This window comes from Triplophysa rosa, linkage group LG8 (genome assembly GCF_024868665.1).
Source record: "Triplophysa rosa linkage group LG8, Trosa_1v2, whole genome shotgun sequence".
Taxonomy (NCBI): Eukaryota; Metazoa; Chordata; class Actinopteri; order Cypriniformes; family Nemacheilidae; genus Triplophysa; species Triplophysa rosa.
The window spans coordinates 13,248,458-13,273,187 of record NC_079897.1 but is presented as its reverse complement, the minus strand read 5'-3'; the positions used below and the strand labels follow the sequence as shown (position 1 = coordinate 13,273,187).

Sequence of the window (24,730 nt, the reverse complement as noted above, 5' to 3'; positions counted from 1 at the left end):
TGTACCGGCTGGACAGCCGGCTGGACAGGCTTGACTCCGGCTGCTGTACCGAGACTGGACGCCGGACTGGAATCACTTCGGACATCGGACTGCATCGGACTGGCGCGGACTCACCGGACTGGACGCCGGCTGGACACCGGCTGGACGCCGGCTGGATCGCCGGACTGGATGCCGGCTGCATCACCGGACTGGACGCCGGCTGTCACCGGACTGGACGCCGCTGCACGACGGCACTGGACAGGCATCGGCGCACCGGACTGGACACAGACTGGACACCGGGCTGGACACAAGCTGACACGGTGGACCACTGGACACAACTGGACTGGACACCGGACTGGACGCCGGCTGCACCGGACTGGCTTCCCCCTCCTCGGCTTCTTCTTCCTTGACCGGCCCACAGGACATGTGGCCGGTTGCTGAGAAGCGATGGGGAGCCCGAGATACTCCGCACCGGAGGAGTCGGACGGGGAGTCCCACGACTCCCTTCGTCTGCGCCGGCCACTGCCACGGATGCTGATGGGCGGAGGAGGAGCTGCCGGGGGAGAGGCGGACGGTGCGGCCATGCCGATGACCCCGATCTCCATGACGCGACCCTCCGGGATCGCGGGTAGGGGAGATGGATTGGGTTGGGCTGAGACCCTGGGCTCCGGCCGATTCATGGCATACCTAATCATGTCCGTGAAGCCCAGCGGTCTCAGCATCCTCATCTCCTCCCGAGACAGCGGCTCATTCAGACCGCCGTTGAACAGGACCATCTGCTCCGTCTCGTCATGGACCATCTCCCCTGCGGTCTCGAAGAACCGATCTGCGAACTCCAAGACATCGGAGTAGCCCTGTCGCAGACCGCAGAGGAGATGGGCCTGCCTGGATCGCCTTGCCTCCATCTTGCCTGCTGGGTTCAATACTGGCTCGTGTATTCTGTCACGAATCACAGAGGAAGAACCCAAGCGCAGGCAGACGTGAAGGGGTTAAACACAAGACTTTAATACACGAAACGAAAAACAAAAACCCACAATGGGGACAACCAGAACTATAACTAAAATAAAAACTGAAACAAAACACTTCCCAACGGGGGGGGGGGCAAAAACAAACTATCAAAACAAGGCACGACACAACGTCTTACAAAAACAAACACGGCAGGGTGACTAAGACTAAAGCACAACACTCACATTACATGAACAGGGCAAATAACAGGAACACGGGCTGTAACAGGACCACAAGCAACAACAAGAGCACATACACAACGCAATACACGAGCACAGGACAAAGAAACAAGAAGGTATATATAGGGAACACAAGAGGGATAACGACATGGGGCAGGTGTGGTTAATCAAACACTCAGGGAAAGATCACAAGGAAACGAGAGGAGCGGGGCCAATGACGAGACACTGGAGAGAACGCATATTATTGTCAAAAGGACAATAATATGTTTCTCTCCACACATAACCAAAGACTTTGCCATGGCTCTGCTACAGGACCAAGAAAAACATGACTAAGGAAGCAGAGCCATGACAGATGGTGGTCACATTACGGGTGTTAAATAGTTATGATTGGTATGAGTTATGATATGTAAATCTACAAGCTTTATTGTTTTATTTCAAATGAGCAAAGAAATGCTGTTTTCCATAAATTACCTCTAAATCAAGACCTCTTAAAGAGTGTAGGGATGGTGGGTGGGGCTTAGTAAGTCTAGTAAGAGAGAAAATGAGCAGACTCAAGTGTGAGAAGCTTTGCAAAGGACAAAATGTGTTTAATTAGCTCTAAGTTCCTGTGTGTCTATATATATAATATATGCTGTAAAGGTGTTTGAGTATAATTGGATATTATTTAACAGCAGGCTTCACCTCCAGATCTCTGGGTCTTCACCTCAGTCATACAGTCTTGGACAGGTCTTTGGTCTACAGGGTTTGGTCAAAGCTGTTATTTCATTAATCTCATGTATTGGTTAATTACGTAAGCGTTTACATCAGCAGAAGAGCACTTAAGCACTCAGGGAGAGATACGTTTGCTCAGGAATATTAATGAAAAGGCTGGCCCTCAGTTATACAGAGGATGTCAAGGTTTAGCTGGGAAACTGATGAGGCCAGACTGGGGTGACCATAAGAACGGCAGAACAAAAGCAATAGAGTGAAATTTATTACCCAAGACTTTGAAAAGAGACAAGAGAAGTGAAATACTGTTCTTTACAGAATATGACCAGACAGTCTGTTCAGCATTTTTAACTCATCTGTGTTTCTGTGACATTTCTACACAGATATCTGCAGATAACGATATTTAACTTTTAGTTTCTGCTTAGTCTTTCAAGTGCAGTAGCCTCCAATGAAATGAAATTGATGGATATCTTAAAACATCTTTTTAAATTATATTGGACAAAAGCTCTTTTATTACTTGATTCCTAGATTTCATGGAGTTCTCAGTTGTGGTTCATGTCAGTGTTAACTTAGTCTCAGATATTTGTCCTAAAATTGCTTCAGACAAATAAATACAGAAAGAGGCTCAGTGGTTAGAGCATGGCACTAGTAATGCCAAAGTCATGGGTTTGATCCCAGGGGATTGCACATGGTCAGAAACAAATGTATAATACAATGCAATGTAAGTCGCTTTGGATAAAAGCATCTTATGCATACATGTAAATGTTAAATGAATCACGGTTGTACAATGTTTAGGTGAAATCATCTGTATTTGGGGCAACTTGTTTTGAATTCATATTGAAATCTTTAATAATATTGACTTTTAAGCGCAGACATGTAAAATAAGCTCAGCTTTCGTTTTATTTCTGAGATCTCTTCTGAAACTCTAATGGGGACATTAGTGAGGTTTTTGGTCTTTCTGGTTTCTGGGTCTTTTTCTCAGGACAAAAAAAAAACGGAGACGCAGGAGACTTAAAGGGATAGTTCACTCAAAACAATTCTGTCATCATTTACTCACTCTTTTGTCATTTCAAACCTGTATGACTTCCTTCTGCAAAACACAAACAGAAATATTTTGAAGAATGTTGGAAAGTGAAAAGCTGCAGTACCAGTTCGCTTCAAGACACAAAATGAAGGGAATGGGTAACACTGTTGTTCGATTAAACCAACATTCTTCAAAATATCTTCTTCTGATGAAGTGTTTAAAAAATCAGTCAGTCATAAATTAAAAAAATGATGAAAGAATTTTCACTTTAAGCAGAAGTTTCCATTTGACATCTAGGAGAAATAATGAAGACGTTATAGAGATCTCATCTGCATTTATTTGTGGCTTAAATGTTTTTTCTGTGTCATTTTGTCCCCTCAGGTGTGTCATTATATCCAGATCTAGATACATTTGTCAGAAATTCCCAGTGAAATTTCTACATCTGGGTTTAATCTAATGAGGTGTGAAATATTCTGCGTGTCACAGGTGTCCAATCTGTTTGCTCGAGATGAGATGGACGAGATTCTCAGTGACCTCATTCCAGTCATGAAGCGAGAGTTTCCACGACGGCCACCCACAAATGAAAACCTGCATGAGTATTTCATGAGCAGAGTGAGGCAGAACCTTCACGTGGTCCTGTGCTTTTCTCCGGTTGGGGAGAAGTTTCGTAATCGGGCTTTGAAGTTCCCTGCTCTCATTTCTGGATGCACCATGGATTGGTTTAGCCGCTGGCCTAAAGACGCCCTGATCGCAGGTCAGTAAAATGTGTTGGAGGTTTCATCTAGAATAGATTTGGCGAATGGATTCTGCAAATGTCATGGGACTGATTATACTAAATTATTAACTACATTTACTGTTGCACGTAGACTTTTTTGTAATATGTTTCTGCTTTTGAATGGCAATGGAGAAAGATGCTTTTTGAGCGCAAAAGTGGCATAATTTTTTTTATGTTGCTAGGCAACAACCGAAACAGCTGTACTGTGGGTCAAGGAATATAGCGCGAGCTCTCTATTTGCTGTTAACTGTCATAATAGCAGAAACTTTAAAACGGGTACAAGCTATTGGTGCTCGCTCTGACCTTACTCGGTTAACCTGCGACAGCCACCACAAGTTTCTCCTTCATCATTGCAGTCTCCGGACATTTCAAGCAACTGTAAAGTTCCGTCAGCACAACGGAAGCCCCGCCTCTCCATTCATTCGATTGGACGATGGAAAAAAGGCGCACGTCAACCGCTTTTCTGCTCAGAGCGCTCCGGCAAAAACCCGGCGCGCATAAGCAGCACGCAAAACGCTCCCTGCCAACTGAAAACAATTCAAAAGAGGCGCGTCTAACAGCAAAAAACGCATTCTGTCTGCAGCAATCGGCCCCTAATGCTGTAATTACTGTATGTACACGAAATAGCTACCAAGGCTAATCAGACGAACCTTGACCTCCTGGTCAACCTGGTTTATTCGTCAAAGATTCATTTCATTCATCCCAGGTCTTTCCATGCAAATTGTACATTGAAAAGCATTTGTGCTTGTACAGTTCAACGTTGACTGATAGATAAACAAGCAATTCAAGGAAGGCACAAAGTGTTCCTCAAACAATTTAAATTGATTACATCTAAGAGAACTGCTCTGTTAGGACAAACAAGAGGGTTAATGTAGCCGACAGTCAAACTGCGGGCAATAATTTAAACAAACATATTGAAAGACAATTAGAAAAACCTGAGCCGTGACAGAATGAATGTTATTTCTGGATTACATGTGAATACTCGGTTTGTTTCTCCTCAGTATCGGAACACTTCCTGTCCACGTATGACATAGACTGCACGCCCGAGGTCAAGAGCGAGGTTGTTCAGTGCATGGGCTCATTTCAGGACGGTGTGGCGGAAAAGTGTGCCGATTATTTCCAGAGGTATCGTCGTTCCACTCACGTGACGCCCAAATCTTACCTGTCCTTCATCCACGACTACAAGGCCATCTACAATGAGAAGCACTCGGAGGTTCAGACGCTCGCAGACAGGTTAATACAGATGTTGCTAAATGCTGTTTATGGAGTCTGGAGCTGTGTCATAGAGGTTCATTTTCCGACTGTGTTGTTTTGATTAGGATGAACACTGGCCTCCAGAAACTGAAGGAAGCTTCGGAGTCTGTTGCTGCCCTCAGCAAAGAGCTGGAGGTCAAGGAGAAAGAGCTTCAGATCGCCAACCAGAAGGCTGATATGGTAAATGAATGTGTTAAAAGTCTGCATGTGTATGTTTGTCACCCCCTTATAATTTAAAATGACATTTTTTAGGAGTACTCGAGAAGCATAATTTGATCATGAAGACAAATGCATGGCCTGACCTTTTTTTTTAAACTCCAAAATGTGTGAGCTAAATTTGACAGCTAAATTCAGATGTGATGTAATCTGTCATGTTGTGAGTGCCATTTTCTGCAGTTCAGACAGACACACTTCACAACAGTTCAGGGGGAGATAGGGGACGCTCACACAAGCTTTGTTCCCCCATACAAACTGCTACATGATGCATGTATAACACCGTGTCTACACCGGACGCGGCGTGGCGCGATGCGACGTGACACATGGCTTGTTCTAATGGCATCGCACCACGTCTGGTGTGGACAAATTTTAAAATTACAATGAGTTCTAATTCGTTCTATTGTCTCTTGTCGCGCCGCATCTGGTTTAGACACGGTGTAAGGGTGCTTGCATACAAGGTTCTTGAGATGCACTTTTTTTTAGTACAACAATTTTCGGTTTAGTTTTTTTTTTAAACAAGATGCTCATTACACATTACAGACTGATCCGCAGAATTAATAATTTGATAGTTTGTTTTTTGTATTGCAAAAATAGTTGGTAATGCTTTGCTCCTGGTCTTTTATTGGTGACAACTGCTAACAACGTGTACAAAATATCCACACTCTCAAAGATGTTAATGGCTGTTAATGGCACACTTTGTAGTAAATACCTACACAAAGCTGACCGTTTTTCACACTGTAACTCATGTACAGTACATTTCCCACTATAATCTATTTTCTTAGTTAAAACGTCTTGGTTACGGATGTAACCTCAGTTCCCTGATAGAGGGAACGAGACGTTGTGTCGAGCCGACAGATGGGGTTCGCTCTTGAGAACCTATCAACTTCTGAATAGTTTAGAAAAGGCCAATGAAACTGGCGAATGAAATTTGCATGCCGGACTCCGCCCCCGGATATCCGGGTATAAAAGGGAGACGGCGTGCTGCATTCATTCACCTTTTGGTCTGAGGAGCCTGAGCATCCCCCGACCGCTGTGGCGAGCAGCCAGCGTTGTGGCAAGGACACAACATCTCGTTCCCTCCATCAGGGAACTGAGGTTACATCCGTAACCAAGACGTTCCCTTTCTGTCGGTCTCTCGACGTTGTGTCGAGCCGACAGATGGGGTTCCTATGGAAAACGCCACAGCGCTGTGCCGCATCACAATCTCTAGCAGAGCGACGCTGACTGACCTGGGCGAGTCAGACGTTAGCGCTAGCGTGAAATTGTAACCGTCCAGTGGAGAGGTAGGGGGTCAGCGAGAGGCCGCCCGGCACCGTAAGGGCCACTGGGTAAGCATTATTCCCCCCTGGGGGAAAAACGCTACATAGAGCACTATCCTACCATAGGGAGGAATTAGTGCAGACACCATCAGGGGAGAACTCGTGGGAAAACGTGTGGACTGAAGGAGTTATCCGCAAGGTGGAGGTCCACCTAGGGAGGTCATGGGTTGCCGAGGTGGGAACCATTCATGAAGATACATCAGACGGAACCGCCCACGGGGGGGGGGGGGGGGGGCATGGGTTACCACGTCTGGAGCACTAGGTCCGGATAGAGCTATGTGGTAGATAACTCAACTGTTCCTCGGCCTAAGGAGGCAGGGCTGCTCTGCCCAGCCTGCCCCCAGGAGGGTGCGTAGTGATGGATGGAATGCCTGTTCTTTACCCAGTGGGGAAAGAAGGGAGGCGTAATAGCCGCTGATCCCCCTAGAGGAAGGGGGAAGGGCTTTCGCATGCGTACGCCCTACCGGCTGCCGGTCCTACACGTTGCCCTGCAGGACGCGGGCTGACATCGGTTCCACACGTAGGTATTAGAACCTCGCGAAGGTGTTGCAACCAACCCGCAGTTCTGCAGATGTCTGCCAGAGAAGCGCCCTGAGCCAGTGCCCAAGAGGAGTGTGCCTCACTCCTAATGGGCAGGGGCGAACTTGAGATCGGTATGCCGTAGCGACGGCATCCACGATCCAGTGCGTCACCTCTGTTTGGAGACAGCCCTCCCCTTCTGCTGACCTCCAGAACAGACAAGAGCTGCTCAGAGCTTCTGAAGCTCTGCGTGCGGTCCAAGTAGAGGCGCAGTGCGCGTACTGGACACAACACGGACGGGGTTGGGTCTTCCTCCCCGGTGGGGAGCACCTGCAGGTTCACCACCTGGTCTCTCGGGGTAGTGGTGGGAACTTTGGGCACGTAGCCAGGCCGGGGTCTCAGGATAACGTGAGAATCACCGGGCCAGAGTTCTAGGCAATCTGTGGACACGGAGGGTGCTTGTAGGTCCCCTACCCTCTTGGAGGTGAGCGCCATCAGGAGAGCCGTCTTTATCGTGAGGTGAGAAAGAGCGGCAGCTCCGAGGGGCTCGAAGGGGGGGGGGGCTCTTGAGGCCTGCCACCTAGGTCGCAAGAGGGTATGGAGCGCGGTTGAGGCGGTAGCCTTCTCGCGCCCCCTTAGGAACCTAATGATCAGGTTGTGCTGACCCAGAGGCTTCCCAGCAACTGGGTCGTGATGAGCGGCCGTAGCGGCTACATACACTCCCAGTGTGGAGGGGGTAGAGGTTACTCTCCAGTCTCTCTTGAGGAAGGGACAGCACGTTCCCGATCGAGCAACTCCATGGGCCTTCTCTCCGAGAAGAGCACCAGGACGAGAAGAGGCGCCACTTATGGGTGTATAGCCGCCTAGTGGCCGAGGCCCTAGTCTGAGTGGTGTCCCAACCCCTGGGGTTGGGCCACTCAGGATCTCCTTGTCCCGTCCAGACATGGAAGTTCCAGGGGTCTGCCTGGTATGCCATAACGTGCCCCTTCCCCTGGGAAAGGGGGTCCTTTGCCAGGGTGATCGGCCAGGGGGGAGTTGTTGTCAAGAGCCTTAGCTCCGAGAACCAAGTCTGGTTGGGCCAATAGGGCGCAACTAGTACCACTTGATGCTCCTCTTCCCTGGCCTTGCACAAGACATGTGCAATGAGGCTCACTGGGGGAAGGCATACTTCCGCTTACCCCGTGGCCAGCTGTGCGCTAAGGTATCCGTGCCGAGGGGTCCCTCGGTCAGGGAGTACCAAAGCGGGCAATGGGAGGAGTCCGGGGAGGCAACAGGTCCCCCTGTACCTGGCCGATCTGCTCCCATATGAGCCGGACTGCGCAGTGATGGAGTCGCCACTCTCCGCGAGGCGTTGACTGACGAGAGAGCGTGTCAGCTGTCTGGTTCAGGTCGCCTGGGTTATGTGTGGCTTGCAGGGAGCTGATCACCTGCTGACTCCACAGGAGGAGGCGTCGGGCGAGTTGTGTTAGCTGCCGTGAGCGAATGCCACCCTGTCGATTGATATATGCCATGGCAGTTGTGCTGTCTGACCGGACCAGCATGTGCTCGCCCTGCACGAGAGGCTGCAGCCTCTTCAGTGCAAGTAGCACAGCTAACAACTCTAGGCAGTTGATATGCCAACGCAGGCGGGGGCTCGTCCACCACCCCGACACTGCGTGCCCGTTGCACACGACACCCCACCCCTGCAGGGAGGCAACCGTCGTCACACGATGTGCCTTGCTGCTCTAGGGGGATCCTGTCCACCAAAAAGGTCATTGAAGACCAGGGGGTTGGGGTGCGTCAGCAGAGAGGCGTAATCACCATCCGCCTGCTGCCTGTGTGCCACGCTCTCCAGGGAACTCGACTCTGTAGCCAGTGTTGGAGCGGTCTCATGTGCATCAACCCGAGGGGTATCACCACCGCAGAGGATGCCATGTGCCCAGGAGCCTCTGAATTTCAGGGGTACAGCTGACTGCTTGAAATATTCAAGGCAGTTCAACACTGACTGACCGCTTTCTGTAGTCAGTCGCGCTGTAATGGAGACAGAGTTAAGTTCCATACCAAAAAAGAGGATGCTCTGCACAGGGGAGAGCTTGCTCTTTTCTCGGTTGACCTGTGGTCCCAATTGATCTAGGTGCCGAAGCACTAGGTCCCTGTGTGTACATAACAGATCTCGCGAGTGTGTCAAATGAGCCAGTCGTCGAGATAGTTTAGTGCCCGCACACCTCTCTCCCTGAGGGGAGTGAGGGCGGCTTCCACGATCTTCGTGAAGACTCATGGGAACAGGGACAGACCGAAAGGGAGGACTCTGTACTAATATGCCTGACCCTTGAAAGCGAATCGTAGGAATGGGCGATGACGAGGGAGAATCGAGACATGAGAGTAAGCCTCCTTCAAGTCGATTGCCATGAATCCATCTTGACATCTGATAGATGCCAGGATGTGCTTCTGCGTGAGCATCCTGAATGGCAGCTTGAGTAGGTGCCTGTTCAGGGTACTCAGATCTAGGGACCCCTGCTTTGTGGGCTGTAAAACCCGTTGAACATCTCGGCTAGAGGGACGAGCACGACCGCTTCTTCTCCAGAGGGGTGGCGACCTTGGCCCGAAGCACGGGAGCGTCCTTGGCTCTGACTGAGGTTGAGAGGATACCCCGAAACTTGGGCGGGCGTCTGGGGAGTTGGATCGCATAGCCGAGACGGACCGTATCCCATAGTCACCATGATGGTTTGGGAAGCTCTTGTCAGAGACAGGGAGGCTAGGGGTACGTTCTGCTTCATCGACCTCCCGGGGGTGGTTCGATGCCTGGCAGTGTGGATCCCTCGCCGTGGGGGGGCCCCCGGAGAGGAGATCGGCTCTGCAGTTTTACCTGCCTGGCTTCGATGTCTCGAAGAGGACCAGGGCTGCTGGGAAGCAGACAGTTCACGGGATCTCGGCGGCCAGAGGGCGGTTGAGTCGCGGCTGGGGAGGATTTACTTGATATTCTCTGTCTGCTCCTTTACTGTTGAGAACTGCGGCTCGACCGTATCACCAAACAGCCCCCACTTGTGAGATGGGTGCGTCAAGAAAGCGGACTTTCTCAGCGTTACTCATCTGTGCAAGGTTCAGCCAGAGGTGTCTCTCCTGGACCACAAGTGTGGACATCGCCCGACCCAGGGCCTGTGCGGTCACCTTGGTCGCCCGTAGAGCGAGGTCGGTGACGGCGTGGATTTCCTGCATAAGCGCTGGGTCGGTCTTACCCTCGTGGAGCTCTCTCAGCGCATTGGCCTGATGGACCTGCAGGATGGCCATAGCGTGGAGAGAAAGGACAGCTTGGCCCGCAGCAGAGTAAGCTCTTGACACCTCAGATGCCAAAAGCCTACGTGCTTTGGACGGGAGTCTAGATCAAGCCCCTGGGGGACATCGACGTATCCTCTAGCTGCCCCACCATCGAGGGAAGAAAGGGCGATGGAACTAGTTGACGTGTACGCGCCGAAGGGGGGCATTCCAGGTCGTACTAAGTTCCTCATGCACTTCCGGGGGAACACGGCACTAGGGGCGAGTGCGGCTTGGAGCCACTCTCAAGCCCGAGGTACCATGTATCCAGCCGCGAGCGTTGGGAGAGGCAGTGCGGTGCACTGCAACCCAATGCCGGCGGCCCGGGAAAGCATGGCTGACATTTTGACGTCCGCTTCTTCCTGAGCTCGACCCCCCGAGGGAGGGAGCTTCAAGGAATCGTCGGAGTCTGATGCCAGTAAGTCACCCTCTGCAACAGACATATCATCATCACATACCGTTTCTGATACGTGGTTGAAGAACAAGACGGTGGGACCGTCTCATGGGGAACAGTCAGACGAGCGAGACGAGGTGCGAACGGTCCGCGAGCCAGTGGCTGACGGATTAGCGCTCACAGTAATCCTCATATCACCCTCGCTGCTCGCCGTAGCGGGCGGCAGGGCCGTAGTCCTGCCGTCACGGAACGGGAAGCAGACGAGGTGGTGGCTGAGTCCCGTGGGAACACAGCCACCCGTGACGCAACGTCTGAATCGTCAACCGCCCGCAGTGTGGGCAGGACGTATCCACAACATCTGCCCCAGCGTACTGGAAGCAGACATCGTGTCTGTCCCCCTCCTCGATGAGTGTGTTGCACCCACGAGAACAGCTGGACATGCCATGCTGGAGAAATTAGCTCTTTTAGTGAAAAAACTCGAACACTTCTGGAACCACCGAGACGCCCGGGGGAAGTCGCCGTAGGAAGGGACAGTCAGCTGCACCACGTCGTAGAACCGGAGTCTTGTAGTTGCTATTTGTAGCGAAGTCTGTTGATCATGAGCGAAGGCTCCGAAGAACAAAAGGTGATTGAATGAGGCACGCCATCTCCCTTTTATACCTGGATATCCGGGGGCGGAGTCCGGCATGCAAATTTCATTCGCCAATTTCATTGGCCTTTTCTAAGAAGTCGGAAGCGATTGGTTCTCAAGGACGAACCCCATCTGTCGGCTCGACACAACATTGAGAGATCGACAGAAAGGGAACCAGTAATCTATATAATATAATATAATTGCAAGGGACTGGGAGTACATGAAACCTATTGTAGCAGAGCATCACAGCATTTCTTAAAGGTTCAGTTTACGAATTGCAACCAACGGCTCACTCCACCCCTTCAAGCCATTTAAGATGATAAATGAAAAACAATGTGAAATGTTGCATACTGTGTATAACTGGATTGGGGTTTTCATTCCTTCTGTTATTTTTTGTTCATCAGGTGTTGAAGGAGGTGACCGTAAAGGCTCATGCGGCTGAAAAGGTCAAAGTTGAGGTTCAGAAGGTCAAAGATAAAGCCCAGGCCATTGTTGACAGTATTTCTGCAGACAAGGCCATGGCTAAGGAGAAGCTGGAAGCTGCCAAACCTGCTCTGGAGGAGGCGGAGGCAGCGCTGCAGGTGTGGAACAAACTCACAAGAACAAAAAAACAAAAGTGGAGACGATAAGCAGAGAGGAGAGGGGATGAGGAAAGAAGACAATCAATGGGGAAAAGAGAGAACGAGAGAACGAGAGGAGAGGGAACGAGAGGAGTGAGAGAACGAGAGGAGAGGGAACGAGAGGAGAGAGAGAGAACGAGAGGAGAGAGGAGAGAGAACGAGAGGAGAGAGAGAGAGAGGAGAGAAAAAGAGAGGAGAGGGAATGAGAGGAGACAGAGAGAGAGAGGAGAGAGAATGAGAGGAGAGGGAACGAGAGGAGAGAGAGGAGAGAGAACGAGAGGAGAGAGAGAACGAGAGGAGAGGGAACAAGAGGAGAGGGAACGAGAGGAGAGAGAGAGAGGAGAGAGAATGAGAGGAGAGAGAACAAGAGGAGAGAGAGAACGAGAGGAGAGGGAACGAGAGGAGAGAGAAGGAGAGGAGAGAGAACCAGAGGAGAGGGAACGAGAGGAGAGAGAGAGAATGAGAGGAGAGGGAACGAGAGGAGAGAGAGAGAACGATAGGAGAGGGAACGAGAGGAGAGGGAACAAGAGGAGAGAGAGAACGAGAGGAGAGGGTACGAGAGGAGAGAGAGAGGAGGTGAGGAGAGGGAACGAGAGGAGAGAGAGGAGGAGAGAGAGAGAATGAGAGGAGAGGGAACGAGAGGAGTGAGAGAACGAGAGGAGAGGGAACGAGAGGAGAGAGAGAGAACGAGAGGAGAGAGAACGAGAGGAGAGAGAGAGAGAGAGGAGAGAGAGAACGAGAGGAGAGGGAACAAGAGGAGAGGGAACGAGAGGAGAGAGAGAGAGAGGAGAGAGAACGAGAGGAGAGAGAACAAGAGGAGAGAGAGAACGAGAGGAGAGGGAACGAGAGGAGAGGGAACGAGAGGTGAGGGAATGAGAGGAGAGAGAACGAGAGGAGAGAGAACGAGAGGAGAGGGTTGGAGAGGAGAGAGAACGAGAGGAGAGAGAACAAGAGGAGAGGGAACGAGAGGAGAGAGAGAGAGGAGAGAGAACGAGAGGAGAGAGAACAAGAGGAGAGAGAGAACGAGAGGAGAGGGATCGAGAGGAGAGGGGACGAGAGGAGAGAGAACGAGAGGAGAGAGAACGAGAGGAGAGGGAATGAGAGGAGAGGGAACGAGAGGAGAGAGAGAGAACGAGAGGAGAGGGAACGAGAGGTGAGAGAGAGGAGGAGAGAGAGAGATCGAGAGGATAAGGAACGAGAGGAGAGAGAGAGAACGAGAGGAGGAGAGGGAACGAGAGGAGAGAGAGGAGGAGAGAGAGAGAACGAGAGGAGAGAGAACGAGAGGAGAGGGAATGAGAGGAGAGGGAACGAGAGGAGAGAGAGAGAACGAGAGGAGAGGGAACGAGAGGTGAGAGAGAGGAGGAGAGAGAGAGAACGAGAGAGATCGAGAGGATAAGGAACGAGAGGAGAGAGAGAGAAAGAGAGGAGAGAGAGAGGAGGAGAGGGAACGAGAGGAGAGAGAGGAGGAGAGAGAGAGAACGAGAGGAGAGAGAGAGAGAGAGAACGAGAGGAGAGAGAACGAAAGGAGAAGGAACGAGAGGAGAGAGAGAGAATGAGAGGAGAGGGAATGAGAGGAGAGGGAACGAGAGGAGAGAGAGGTAGAGAGAGAGAGAACGAGAGGAGAGAGAGATCGAGAGGAGAAGGAACGAGAGGAGAGGGAACGAGAGGAGAGAACGAGAGGAGAGGGAACGAGAGGAGAGGGAATGAGAGGAGAGAGAGAACGAGAGGAGAGAGAGAGAGAGACAGAACGAGCGGAGACAGAACGAGAGGAGAGGGAACGAGAGCAGAGGGAACGAGAGGAGAGAGAGAGGAGAGAGAGAGAGGAGAGAGAACAAGAGGAGACTTTTTTTACTTTTAAAACTCTTTTAATAATCAATCATCTTTACACCTCACACAAACCAAAACAAAACAAACAAAACAAAACAATCACCAATTAAAAACTAACTCTCCAGTCTCATCTCTTACCACAAGAGCATCTTCTACACTTCACCTCACATCAAAAAAATACATATTGTTTATTAACTTACAGTATGTGTATTCTACAGCTACTTGGACCTCTACTAGAGATTTAAACATTCCAAGCAAATCAGTATCTTCCCCTTCATTTTTACATGTGTGAGATTTTAGAATAGCCAACTTTGCCTGTCCCAGTAGAAAGTTACCAAGTGTACATTTTGTTTTCCATTCTTTCTTATACTTCATACCAAAAATAAACATATCCTTTGTAAACATAAAACCAAGTTTTTTATAAATATTCTATCCAACAGATCAAATAAAGGAATCAACCTGAAACAATCGCAAAAGAAGTGAAAAACAGTATCAAGAATATCACAAAAGGGACATGTAGATAAAACCATTCCATTGAATTGTGACACAAAACTATTTGTTGCCACAGCACAATGAAGTACTCTCCACTGGAGATCTCCAGACCTCTTAGGAATGGGGGGTTTATACAAACACCTCCATGATGGAGTTATTTCTGAAGAAACTAAAAAAATGCTCTCTCCATTTGGTGTCAATACGTCCCTTCAATTGAGTATAAAACAAAGATTGTATACACATGCAATACAACTTCTTTTTATCAATATCAAAAAACAATACATCTTTAAAATCTTTCAATAGAGTATTATTTAGATCTTTATTTAAATCAGAAAAAATGTTGACTAAGATCTGGAAAAACCAAAAACATTTCCCCATTTTCAATAAAATTTGTCACGGATCACAGTGGCGTGGTGGAAGAGAACCCAAATGCAGGCAGGCAGTGAAGGGGTTAACAGACAAGACTTTATTTTGTTAAATAAACAAAAGACAAAACAAAAACCCACGATGGGGTGTAAACAAGAACAGGATAATGATAAGTAAAAGGGACGTAAACTAACTAAACACTAAACTAAACAACACTAGACATAGACTAAACTAAACTCTTACTACAACAGGATAAAACTGCAACAATAGACTCTGGCAACACAGGGACCATCAGGACACTAAATGCAGCACATACACACACAATGACCGACACAGGACAATGAAACATGAGGGTATTATATAGGGAAGACAGTCAAAGGATAACGACACGGGGCAGGTGTGGGTAATTAAACACTCAGGGAAAGATAACGAGGAAACGAGATGGTTGGAACAGAGACGAGACACTGGAGAGAATGTATATTATTGTCAAAAGGACAATAATATGTTTCTCTCCACACATAACCAAAGGCTTTGTCATGACTCTGCTACAGGACCAAGAAAAACATGACTAAATGAAGCAGAGCCATGACAGAAGCCCCCCCTTTAAGAGCACCTCCAGGTGCTCACCAAGGGGTAGACGGACGAGACAAGACAGACTGGGAGACAGACAGGACAAGGCAAAACAAAGAAAACAAAATCAAGGGCAGACAAGACACAACAACAACAGGACTAGGGTGGGACATCAAAAATAACAAACATGGGAGGGGGGGTGGGGCCAAAAAGGGCCCATAGGGGGCAGTCCATGGGGGTGGGGAGAAGTCCCAGTCCCCGGCTGCGCTGAGGGCGCGGAGTCCTGGGGGACTTAGATAAGTCCTGGGAGGAACAGTCTTTGACCCTGGGAGTCTCCCAGGGACCGGCTGGAAGGCCGGCTGGACAGGGCTTGACGCCGGCTGGAAGGCCGGCTGGACAGGGCTTGACGCCGGCTGGAAGGCCGGCTGGACAGGGCTTGACGCCGGCTGGAAGGCCGGCTGGACAGGGCTTGATGCCGGCTGGAAGGCCGGCTGGACAGGGCTTGACGCCGGCTGAATGGCCGGCTGGGACGCCGGCTGGATCACCGGAGTGGACGACGGCTGGATCACCGGACTGGACGCCGGCTGGATCACCGGACTGGACGCCGGCTGGATCACCGGACTGGACGCCGGCTGGATCACGTCCAGTCCGGTGGACCACCTATCACAACAAACTTGTCCTCAGAGACCTTCAACAATTCTTCAGAAAGTCTTAGTAAAAAAGCACTACGCTCACTTCCTATATTAGGAGCATAAATATTAAAAAAAGAAAAAGTATTATTGCTTATTGTTATGTCTGCTCGCAGAAGTCTTCCAGGTATAACTTCTAAGAAAACTGGATTGTCTTTAACACGTTTTGAAATCAAAAAAGCAACACCAGCACTCACATTGGTACCGTGGCTAAGACTAATACCACCTTCCCATTCATTTATCCAATCTGCTTGATTACAAACATCAGTGTGTGTCTCTTGTAATAAAATTACATCTGCTTTTTTAAGTTGTAAATACTTAAACAAAACACCTCTCTTTCGTACATCCCTACAGCCATTTATATTTAAGGATCCGATGTTAAAAGACACCATCAGGATGCATAAAGAGAAAATAAATAAAATCCAAAATTGATGTAGATTCCAGTACATGATAAATCTTTAAAAGTTTTTCTTTATTCTTTTCCTGACAGCACTCATAAATTTCTTTAATCGGTAGCGTTTAGGCTTATCTAATTCCTCAATTGTTGCTTTCTTCATAGCAATTTGAGAGGATTCAATAAAAAAGCCTTAAATCAGGAAAGTGCATTTCAACCTTTATTTTTCTCTGACTCTTTGTAGCATCCAGGAAGTCATTTATCTGTTCTACAGTATAATAACTAGATTTCGTGAATTTCCCAAAGATATTTTCCTGAGAATTGAATTCTACCGGTTCATCAGTGATTAAATCTGAAAAAACACTTTCCAAATCACTGTTAGTAACCTTAGATTTTGTCTTTTCAAAGAGCAAATCAATGTCGCTGTGACTGCGAGTGCTTCTTGATGCCTGCATCTCATTCAAATCTTTGCTCACTTTAGGCTCATCTTGTTCTCCAGATTGCCCTACCTCACCAACCGCCTTCATGGTATCATTCACTTTGCTCTGTTTAGCATCAGGTGGTTTCATACCTGACTCAGTGATCTCATCATTACTCCTTTTACGCACCTGTTCTTCAGTTTCAGTAAGCGCGGAATTTCCAGCGCTCGCAACATCTGCATTTCCATCTGATAAATCATTATTCTCAGGAGCATTCGAATTCTGCTCTGAATTAAGTTCTGAAACATTCCTCACATTTTGAGCCTCAGCCACAGGGCAGGCCGTTTTAATGTGACCGTATTTACCACAAACGAAGCATTTCATGGACTCGGTGCTGATAAAGATCGTATAATCCTTTCCCAGCACCGTCAGTTTAACAGACACTTCAAGCGTCGCGAATTCAGGACTTAAAATCATCAAAGCCTGACGTCTGAATGACATGACATGTTTCAACTCTGGGGCCTTCAATCCCAGAGGAATCATTTTAATCGTTCCAACCAATTTTCCATAACGTGCTAAAATAGACTCGAGCGCTTTATCAGTGATAAACGGGTGTATGTTTGACAACATCACTTTTTTCGATAGATTAGACTGAGGTAATACTGGAACAAACACATCCTGAACAGTCAAACCACACTCCACTAAGTGATTGACCATTTCAACTTCTTTCAGAAATACAACTATTGCTCTATTCATCCTATAAGCAGACTCTATGTTTTGTGCACCCATTTCTCTGCCAATAGCAACTAAAACTTTTTTGATGGATATGGATTCATCTGCCGGCATGCATTTACACGCGTGTCGAACAGATAAACCGGAAAAGCCATCCGAATTTGAGCCCATTTTACCAGCGATGCCGATAAATCAGCGCTATAACACTTCCCCTTTAAACCAAAGTAATATCTAAAGAAAATAAAACTGGAAAGGAAAGTTTGAAACTCACTCAGTACCTCCACACACTCCCTGCTCACACGCTCCTCACAGTCACTCCGCACATGCGCACACGAGAGAGAGAGAGAGAGAGAGAGAGAGAGAACGAGAGGAGAGAAAGAGGAGGAGAGAGAGATCGAGAGGAGAGGGAACAAGAGGAGAGAGAGAACGAGAGGAGAGAGGGAACGAGAGGAGAGAGAACGAGAAGAGAGAGAGAGAGGAGAGAGAACGAGAGGAGAGAGAACAAGAGGAGAGAGAACGAGAGGTGAAAGAGAACGAGAGGAGAGAGAGAGAGGAGAGAGTACGAGAGGAGAGGGAACGAGAGGAGAGAGAACAAGAGGATAGAGAACGAGAGGAGAGGGAACAAGAGGAGAGGGAACGAGAGGAGAGAGAACGAGAGGAGAGGGAACGAGAGGAGAGGGAACGAGAGGAGAGAGAACGAGAGCAGGAGAAAGAGAGGAGAGAGAGAGAACGAGAGAAGAGAGAGAACGAGAGGAGAAAGAGAACGAGAGGAGAGGGAACGAGAGGAGAGAGAACGAGAGGAGACGGAATGAGAGGAGAGAGAACGAGAGGAGAGAGAACGAGAGGAGAGGGAACGAGAGGAGAGAGAACGAGAGGAGAGAGAACGAGAGGAGAGAGAACGAGAGGAGAGGGAACGAGAGGAGAAAGAGAACGAGAGGAGAGGGAACAAGAGGAGAGAGAACGAGAGGAGAAAGAGAACGAGAGGAGAGGGAACGAGAGGAGAAAGAGAACGAGAGGAGAGGGAACAAGAGGAGAGAGAACGAGAGGAGAAAGAGAACGAGAGGAGAGGGAACAAGAGGAGAGAGAACGAGAGGAGAAAGAGAACGAGAGGAGAGAGAACGAGAGAACGGAATAAGAAGAGAGTAGGGGAGAAAATGAGAGAGGTGTGAAGCGAATGAGAAGATCGGAGGGAAGTGAAAGGGTGGCACGAGTCACCACTGTTGGTGGGACATTATGGTTCCTGCAGTTTTGGTGTAATTACACGCTGCCTGGGAGGATTTAAAAATAGAGCATGTGATGACAGGGCTGCTGTAGGGTGTCTGCTAGCGAGCAGGGGTCTTGACAGCAGCCCTTTCTAACCAAACCCACACACAAACATAACAACCCACTCAATCATACACCCACCCAAACATACACCTCAACCACCTGCTCGCTGTCCCACGAGTCTCGCCTGCGTGGATCCCATTATTCATGCGACTCATTTCTCCATTTATTATTCGCAGTGCATACTTATTCATTTCAATCATTTTATTTACAATACTTGTTCTATGGTTACAGTCTATTAGATCTATTATCTGTTTTATTTGATCGCTTGTGATTAGATAAATCTTGTGTTTCACACAATGAACGCATATTTAGTACATTTCATTTACATACTTTATTCAAGGTATACGTTTTCTAGCAGGTTTTTAGTGAACTTGTATATGGATCCCTTTTAGAGACATGGTGGTGGAAAAAATGAGAGGGAAGAGAAAAAAAATTCTCGCAAAAGTTTTGCATTCCCCTGAGAAACATTGCGTTCCCTCGCAAAACTTTTGCGTTCTCTCGCAAACATAATTGTGTTATCTCACAAAACTTTTGCTTTCTCTCGCAAACATATTTGCGTTATCTCACAAAACATTTTGCGAGTTCGAACAAACACTTCATGTTTAATGTCCCGCTGGCAGAATTTAAGACTAGCTCCGTACATAAACATTGGTCTATAGTCGCAGATTCCCGGACCAATAACTTGTGAGCTAAACATTCTTCTAAAACAAATGACACCTCATTCTAAGTAACATAAACAATGAACTTTAACTTAATTTCCCACAAATCGAGCCTTGTATTGATCTCAGGCGGGAGCGGGCTGACCAAAGGGATCGTCTGTAAAGTGCAAAACCCGAAGATCATTAGGATACTAAAAGGACATTTGAATGTTTTGCGAGATAATGCAAATATGCTTGCGAGAGAATGCAAAAGTTTTGCAAGGGAAAGCAATGTTTCTCGGGGAACGCAAAACTTTTGCGAGATAACGCAAAAGCTTAAAAAATATTTTTCTCTTCCCTTTCATATTTTTTCCACCCCATGTCCCTAAAAGGGCTCCGTAAATTTGTTTACTAAGGGACAAGTTGTTTAAAAGCACAACTTATTAAATAAAACAAATATTTACACATCAAATAATTACATTAAAATGAAATAAAGTCGCCATTACACAAGTAGTCCATCCTAGCAGGTCTGAATAATTTCTCAACCTTCCTCTTTTCTTTTTTTTCTCTTTTCATTTTTTATTATACATGTAAATCCCACCCTTTAATAACATTTCCTAAAATGACAACTTTCTGTTCCATTCTCCTTTACACTTGTTACAAAGGTTTGTATTCTTCTGTTCGTAAATCCCTGTAATTGCCCATTATAGGGTGTTGTGTGCTGTACGATATAGTATCTAATTCACCTGAACTTGTCTTTTTTTCTGTGTTTGTCAATAAACAGACCATAAAGCCTGCAGACATTGCCACAGTGAGAACACTGGGCAGACCCCCTCATCTTATCATGCGTATCATGGACTGCGTGTTGCTGCTCTTCCAGAGAAAAGTGAACACGGTAAAGATGGACCCCGAGAAAAACTGCATCATGCCGTCCTGGCAGGAGTCACTCAAACTCATGACTGCTGGAAACTTCCTGGGCAGTTTACAGGTACACTGTCTTCATTTAACTCATATAGCATTTTTGGTGTTGCTGTATGAGATAGTCATCCTGAATGTGTATACCAATCTGTGTAATATTGTTTGTATTAGTTTGTATGTTGTAATGATTATTGTAATGTAATGAATGATCATTGGTTTAGTCTCTGTTGTCAATGTCCCTCTCACACACACATAAAACACACTAGACAGTCTTCCAAAATGTCTAAACTAAACTATACACGCAGACACTAAGGGGCGGTTTCCCGGACAGGGTTTAAGACTAGTTCCAGACTAACTGAAATGTTAGAGGTGTCTTGATCGAAAACAACTTACACTGACATATCTTAAAATATATCAGCACGGTTGTTTTGTCTCGAGATGCACACCAGTAATGTTTTTTGTAAGGTATGTTTTTTTAAAACAATTTAAATATCCTAATTTGACTAAGGTCTAGTCCTGGTTTAAACTAATCCATGTCCGGGAAACCGCCCCTAAAAGCATAAGATTTTAGTTGCAGATTTTTTATACCAATACATTTTAGTTTTGAATCTTAACATTTTACAGAGGTTCAGACCTTGATAACCTCATAGCCGGATATGGCCGCAGCTACACTTTAAAGAAAACAATCCTGTAAAATAACGGACATTTTCTGACAGCTGGGGCGCCAGAAATAAACCGTAAAATAATTCCCCCCCTGTAAAATTACACGTTGTCTCCATTTTTCTTGTAAATTTGTGGTCTTTTTCCGTACTTTTACTTTTTTGACCGCATTTCAAAAATACATGAAAAATAAAAAAATAATTGTCTTTTGTTTACATTATATGTGGAAAATCTGGAAAAAATATGTTTTCCAGCTATCCTTCCGACGCTTTTTGCAAAAGCTTGAGTCACATTTGACGGGTTCACAAAACAAATCAGTTTTTTTTGTGTGGTTAGATATATGCCGTTTCTTACAGACAATATTTTAAGGCTGCTGGTTTCCTTTGATGATAACATATGGCTCCAATATTTTATTCCCTGTTATAATTTCCTTTCATTTTACTCTAGTGTGCTTGTGTTTTCTCTGCAGCAATTTCCCAAAGACTCCATCAATGAGGAGGTGGTGGAGCTCCTGTCTCCATATTTTGACATGGCTGACTATAACATTGAAACAGCCAACAGGGTGTGTGGAAATGTTGCAGGGCTGTGCTCCTGGACCAAAGCAATGGCTTCTTTCTTCTCTATCAATAAAGAAGTGCTTCCTTTGAAGGTGAGAGATGTGAACTTCTGTTCCCTTTCTGTCGGTCTCTCGACGTTGTGTCGAACCGACAGATGGGGTTCGTCCCTGAGAACCAATCACTTCCGACTTCTTAGAAAAGGCCAATGAAAATTGGCTAATGAAATTTGCATGCCGGACTCCGCCCCCGGATATCCGGGTATAAATGGGAGACGGTGTGCCTCATTCATTCACCTTTTGTTCTTCGGAGCCTTCGCTCATGATCAACAGACTTCGCTACAAGACTGCCGGCTCTACGACGTGGTGCAGCGGACTGTCCCTTCCTGCAGCGACTTCCCCTGGGCGTCTCGGCGGTTCCAGAAGTGTTCGAGTTTTTTCTCTAAAAGAGCAAATTTCTCCAGCGTGGCATGTCCCGCTGTTCTCGTGGGTGCAACACACTCATCGAGGAGGGGGACGGACACGATGTCTGCTTCCAGTACGCTGGGGCAGATGTTATGGATACGTCCTGCCCGCACTGCGGGCGGTTGACGATTCAGACGTTGCGTCACGGGTGGCTGTGTTCCCACGGGACTCAGCCACCACCTCGTCTGCTTCCCGTTCCGTGATGGCAGGACTACGGCCCTGCCGCCCGCTACGGCGAGCAGCGAGGGTGATATGAGGATTACTGTGAGCGCTAATCCGTCAGCCACTGGCTCGCGGACCGTTCGCACCTCGTCTTGCTCGTCTGACCGTTCCCCATGAGACGGTCCGCCGTCTTATTCCTCAATCACTTATCAGACACGGTACGTGATGATGAGATGTCTTTTGCAGCATCGGAGGGTGACTTACTGGCATCAGACTCCGACGATTCCTTGAAGCTCCCTCCCTCGGGGGGTCGAGATCAGGAAGAAGCGGACGTCGAAATGTCAGCCATGCTTTCCCGGGCTGCCGGCATTGGGTTGCAGTGCACCGCACTGCCTCTCCCAACTCTCACGGCTGGATACACGGTACATCGGGCTTGAGAGCGGCTCCAATCCGCACTCGCCCCCAGTGCCGTGTTCCCCCGGAAGTGCATGAGGAACCTAGTACGACCTGGAACGCCCCCTTCGGCGCGTACACGTCAACTAGTTTCATCACCCTTTCTTCCCTCGATGGTGGGGCAGCTAGAGGATACGTCGATGTCCCCCAGGGGCTCGACCTAGACTCCCGTACAAAGCACGTAGGCTTTTCGGCATCTGAGGTGTCGAGAGCTTACTCTGCTGCGGGCCAAGCTGTCCCCTCTCTCCACGCTATGGCCTTCCTGCAGGCCAATGCACTGAGAGAGCTCCACGAGGGTAAGACCGACCCAGCGCTTATGCAGGAACTCCGCGGCTTCACCGACCTCGCTCTCGGGCGACCAAGGTGATTGCGTGGGCCCTGGGTCAGGCGATGTCCACACTTGTGGTCCAGGAGAGACACCTCTGGCTGAACCTTGCACAGGTGAGTAATACTGAGAAAGTCCGTTTTCTCGATGCACCCATCTTGCAAGGGGGGCTGTTTGGTGATACTGTCGAGTTCGACAGTTAGGGAGCAGACAGAGGATATCAAGTATGTCCTCCCCAGCCGCGACTCGACCGCCCTCTGGCCGCCGAGATCCCGTGCACCGTCTGCTTCCCAGTAGCCCTGGTCCTCTTCGAGACATCGAAGAGGAGACCACCACCCCGTCAGCAGCCGCGGCGAAAGCTAAAGCGGCCCTCATGGGAAGACCCCAGGGAGATCGAGAATACCTTCGGGCCCGACCCCAGCCATTCCATTGCTGGTGGTCGATCCGGGACGGTTCCTGCCCCGTCCCAACAGCCCATTCTAAAAGTTTTCTCCCTCTCTGGGCGTTTATCACAGCCACTCTTACCCTCTACACGATGGTGTTCGGCAACTCGACGTTGCGTCAAGGCGAGACCCAATGTCGAGGATAATCAGCAGCCTAAGCACTCTCAATCGGCGGTGCGTTGTGCCAAATCATCGTCTGGGTATTATCACAGCTGCTCTCACCCTCTACACGACGGTGTTCGGCAACTCGACGTTGCGGCAAGACCCAATGTCGAGGATAATCATCAGACATCATCGCCAGGCAGGTAAAACTGCACAGCCGATCTCCTCTCCGGGGGTCCCCCCCACGGCGAGGGATCCGCACTGCCAGCCATCGAACCACCCCCGGGAGGTCGATGAAGCAGAACATACCCCTAGCCTCCCTGTCGGTCCCTGGGAGCCTGACAAGAGCTTCTCAAACCGTCACGGTGACTACAGGATACGGTCCGTCTCGGCTACGCGAACCAACTCCCCGGACGCCCGCCCAAGTTCCGGGGCATTTTCTTAACCTCAGCAGAGGCAGGGATGCCCCGTGCTTCGGGCTGAGGTCGCCACCCCTCTGGTGAGGAAGCGATCGTGCTCGTCCCTCCAGCCGAGATGTTCAACGGGTTTTACAGCCCGTACTTCATTGTCCCCAAAAGAGCGGGGGTCACTAGATCTGCGTACCCTGAACAGGCACCTACACAAGCTGCCGTTCAGGATGCTCACACAGAAGCGCATCCTGGCATCTATCAGATGTCAAGATGGATTCATGGCAATCGACCTGAAGGACGCTTACTCTCATGTCTCAATTCTCCCTCGTCATTGCCCGTTCCTACGGTTCGCTTTCGAGGGTCAGGCATATTAGTACAGAGTCCTCCCCTTTGGTCTGTCCCTGTCCCCATGAGTCTTCACGAAGATCGTGGAAGCCGCCCTCACTCCCCTCAGGGAGAGAGGTGTGCGGGTACTAAACTATGTCAACGACTGGCTCATTTGACACACTCGTGAGATCTGTTATGTACACACAGCGACCTAGTGCTTCGGCACCTAGATCGATTGGGACCACAGGTCAACCGAAAGGGAGCAAGCTCTCCTCAGAGCATACTCTTTTTTGGTATGGAACTCAACTCTGTCTCCATTACAGCGTGACTGCTCTCAGTCAGTGTTGAACTGCTTGGGTTCAAGCAGTCAGCGGGAAGAGGCTCCTGGGCACATGGCATCCTCGACAGTGGTGATACCCCTCGGGTTGATGCACATGAGACAGCTCCAACACTGGCTACAGAGTCGAGTTCCCTGGAGAGCGTGGCACACCGGCAGCAGGCGGATGGTGATTACGCTTTTCTGCCGACGCACCCTAACCCCTTGG

The 24,730-nt window shown here is 48.6% G+C and overlaps 1 protein-coding gene across 1 annotated transcript in view; it reads left to right on the top strand.

The window, feature by feature from the left end:
• dnah5 (dynein, axonemal, heavy chain 5) overlaps positions 1–24,730 on the top strand; it is a 186,372-nt gene that overhangs the window by 85,151 nt on the left and 76,491 nt on the right. Inside the window, exons 56-61 of the mRNA XM_057339812.1 lie at positions 3,382–3,649; positions 4,672–4,903; positions 4,990–5,104; positions 11,699–11,875; positions 20,152–20,355; positions 21,415–21,594. Coding sequence (XP_057195795.1) covers positions 3,382–3,649; positions 4,672–4,903; positions 4,990–5,104; positions 11,699–11,875; positions 20,152–20,355; positions 21,415–21,594 — 1,176 coding nt within the window. The remainder of the gene's footprint in view (positions 1–3,381; positions 3,650–4,671; positions 4,904–4,989; positions 5,105–11,698; positions 11,876–20,151; positions 20,356–21,414; positions 21,595–24,730) is intronic.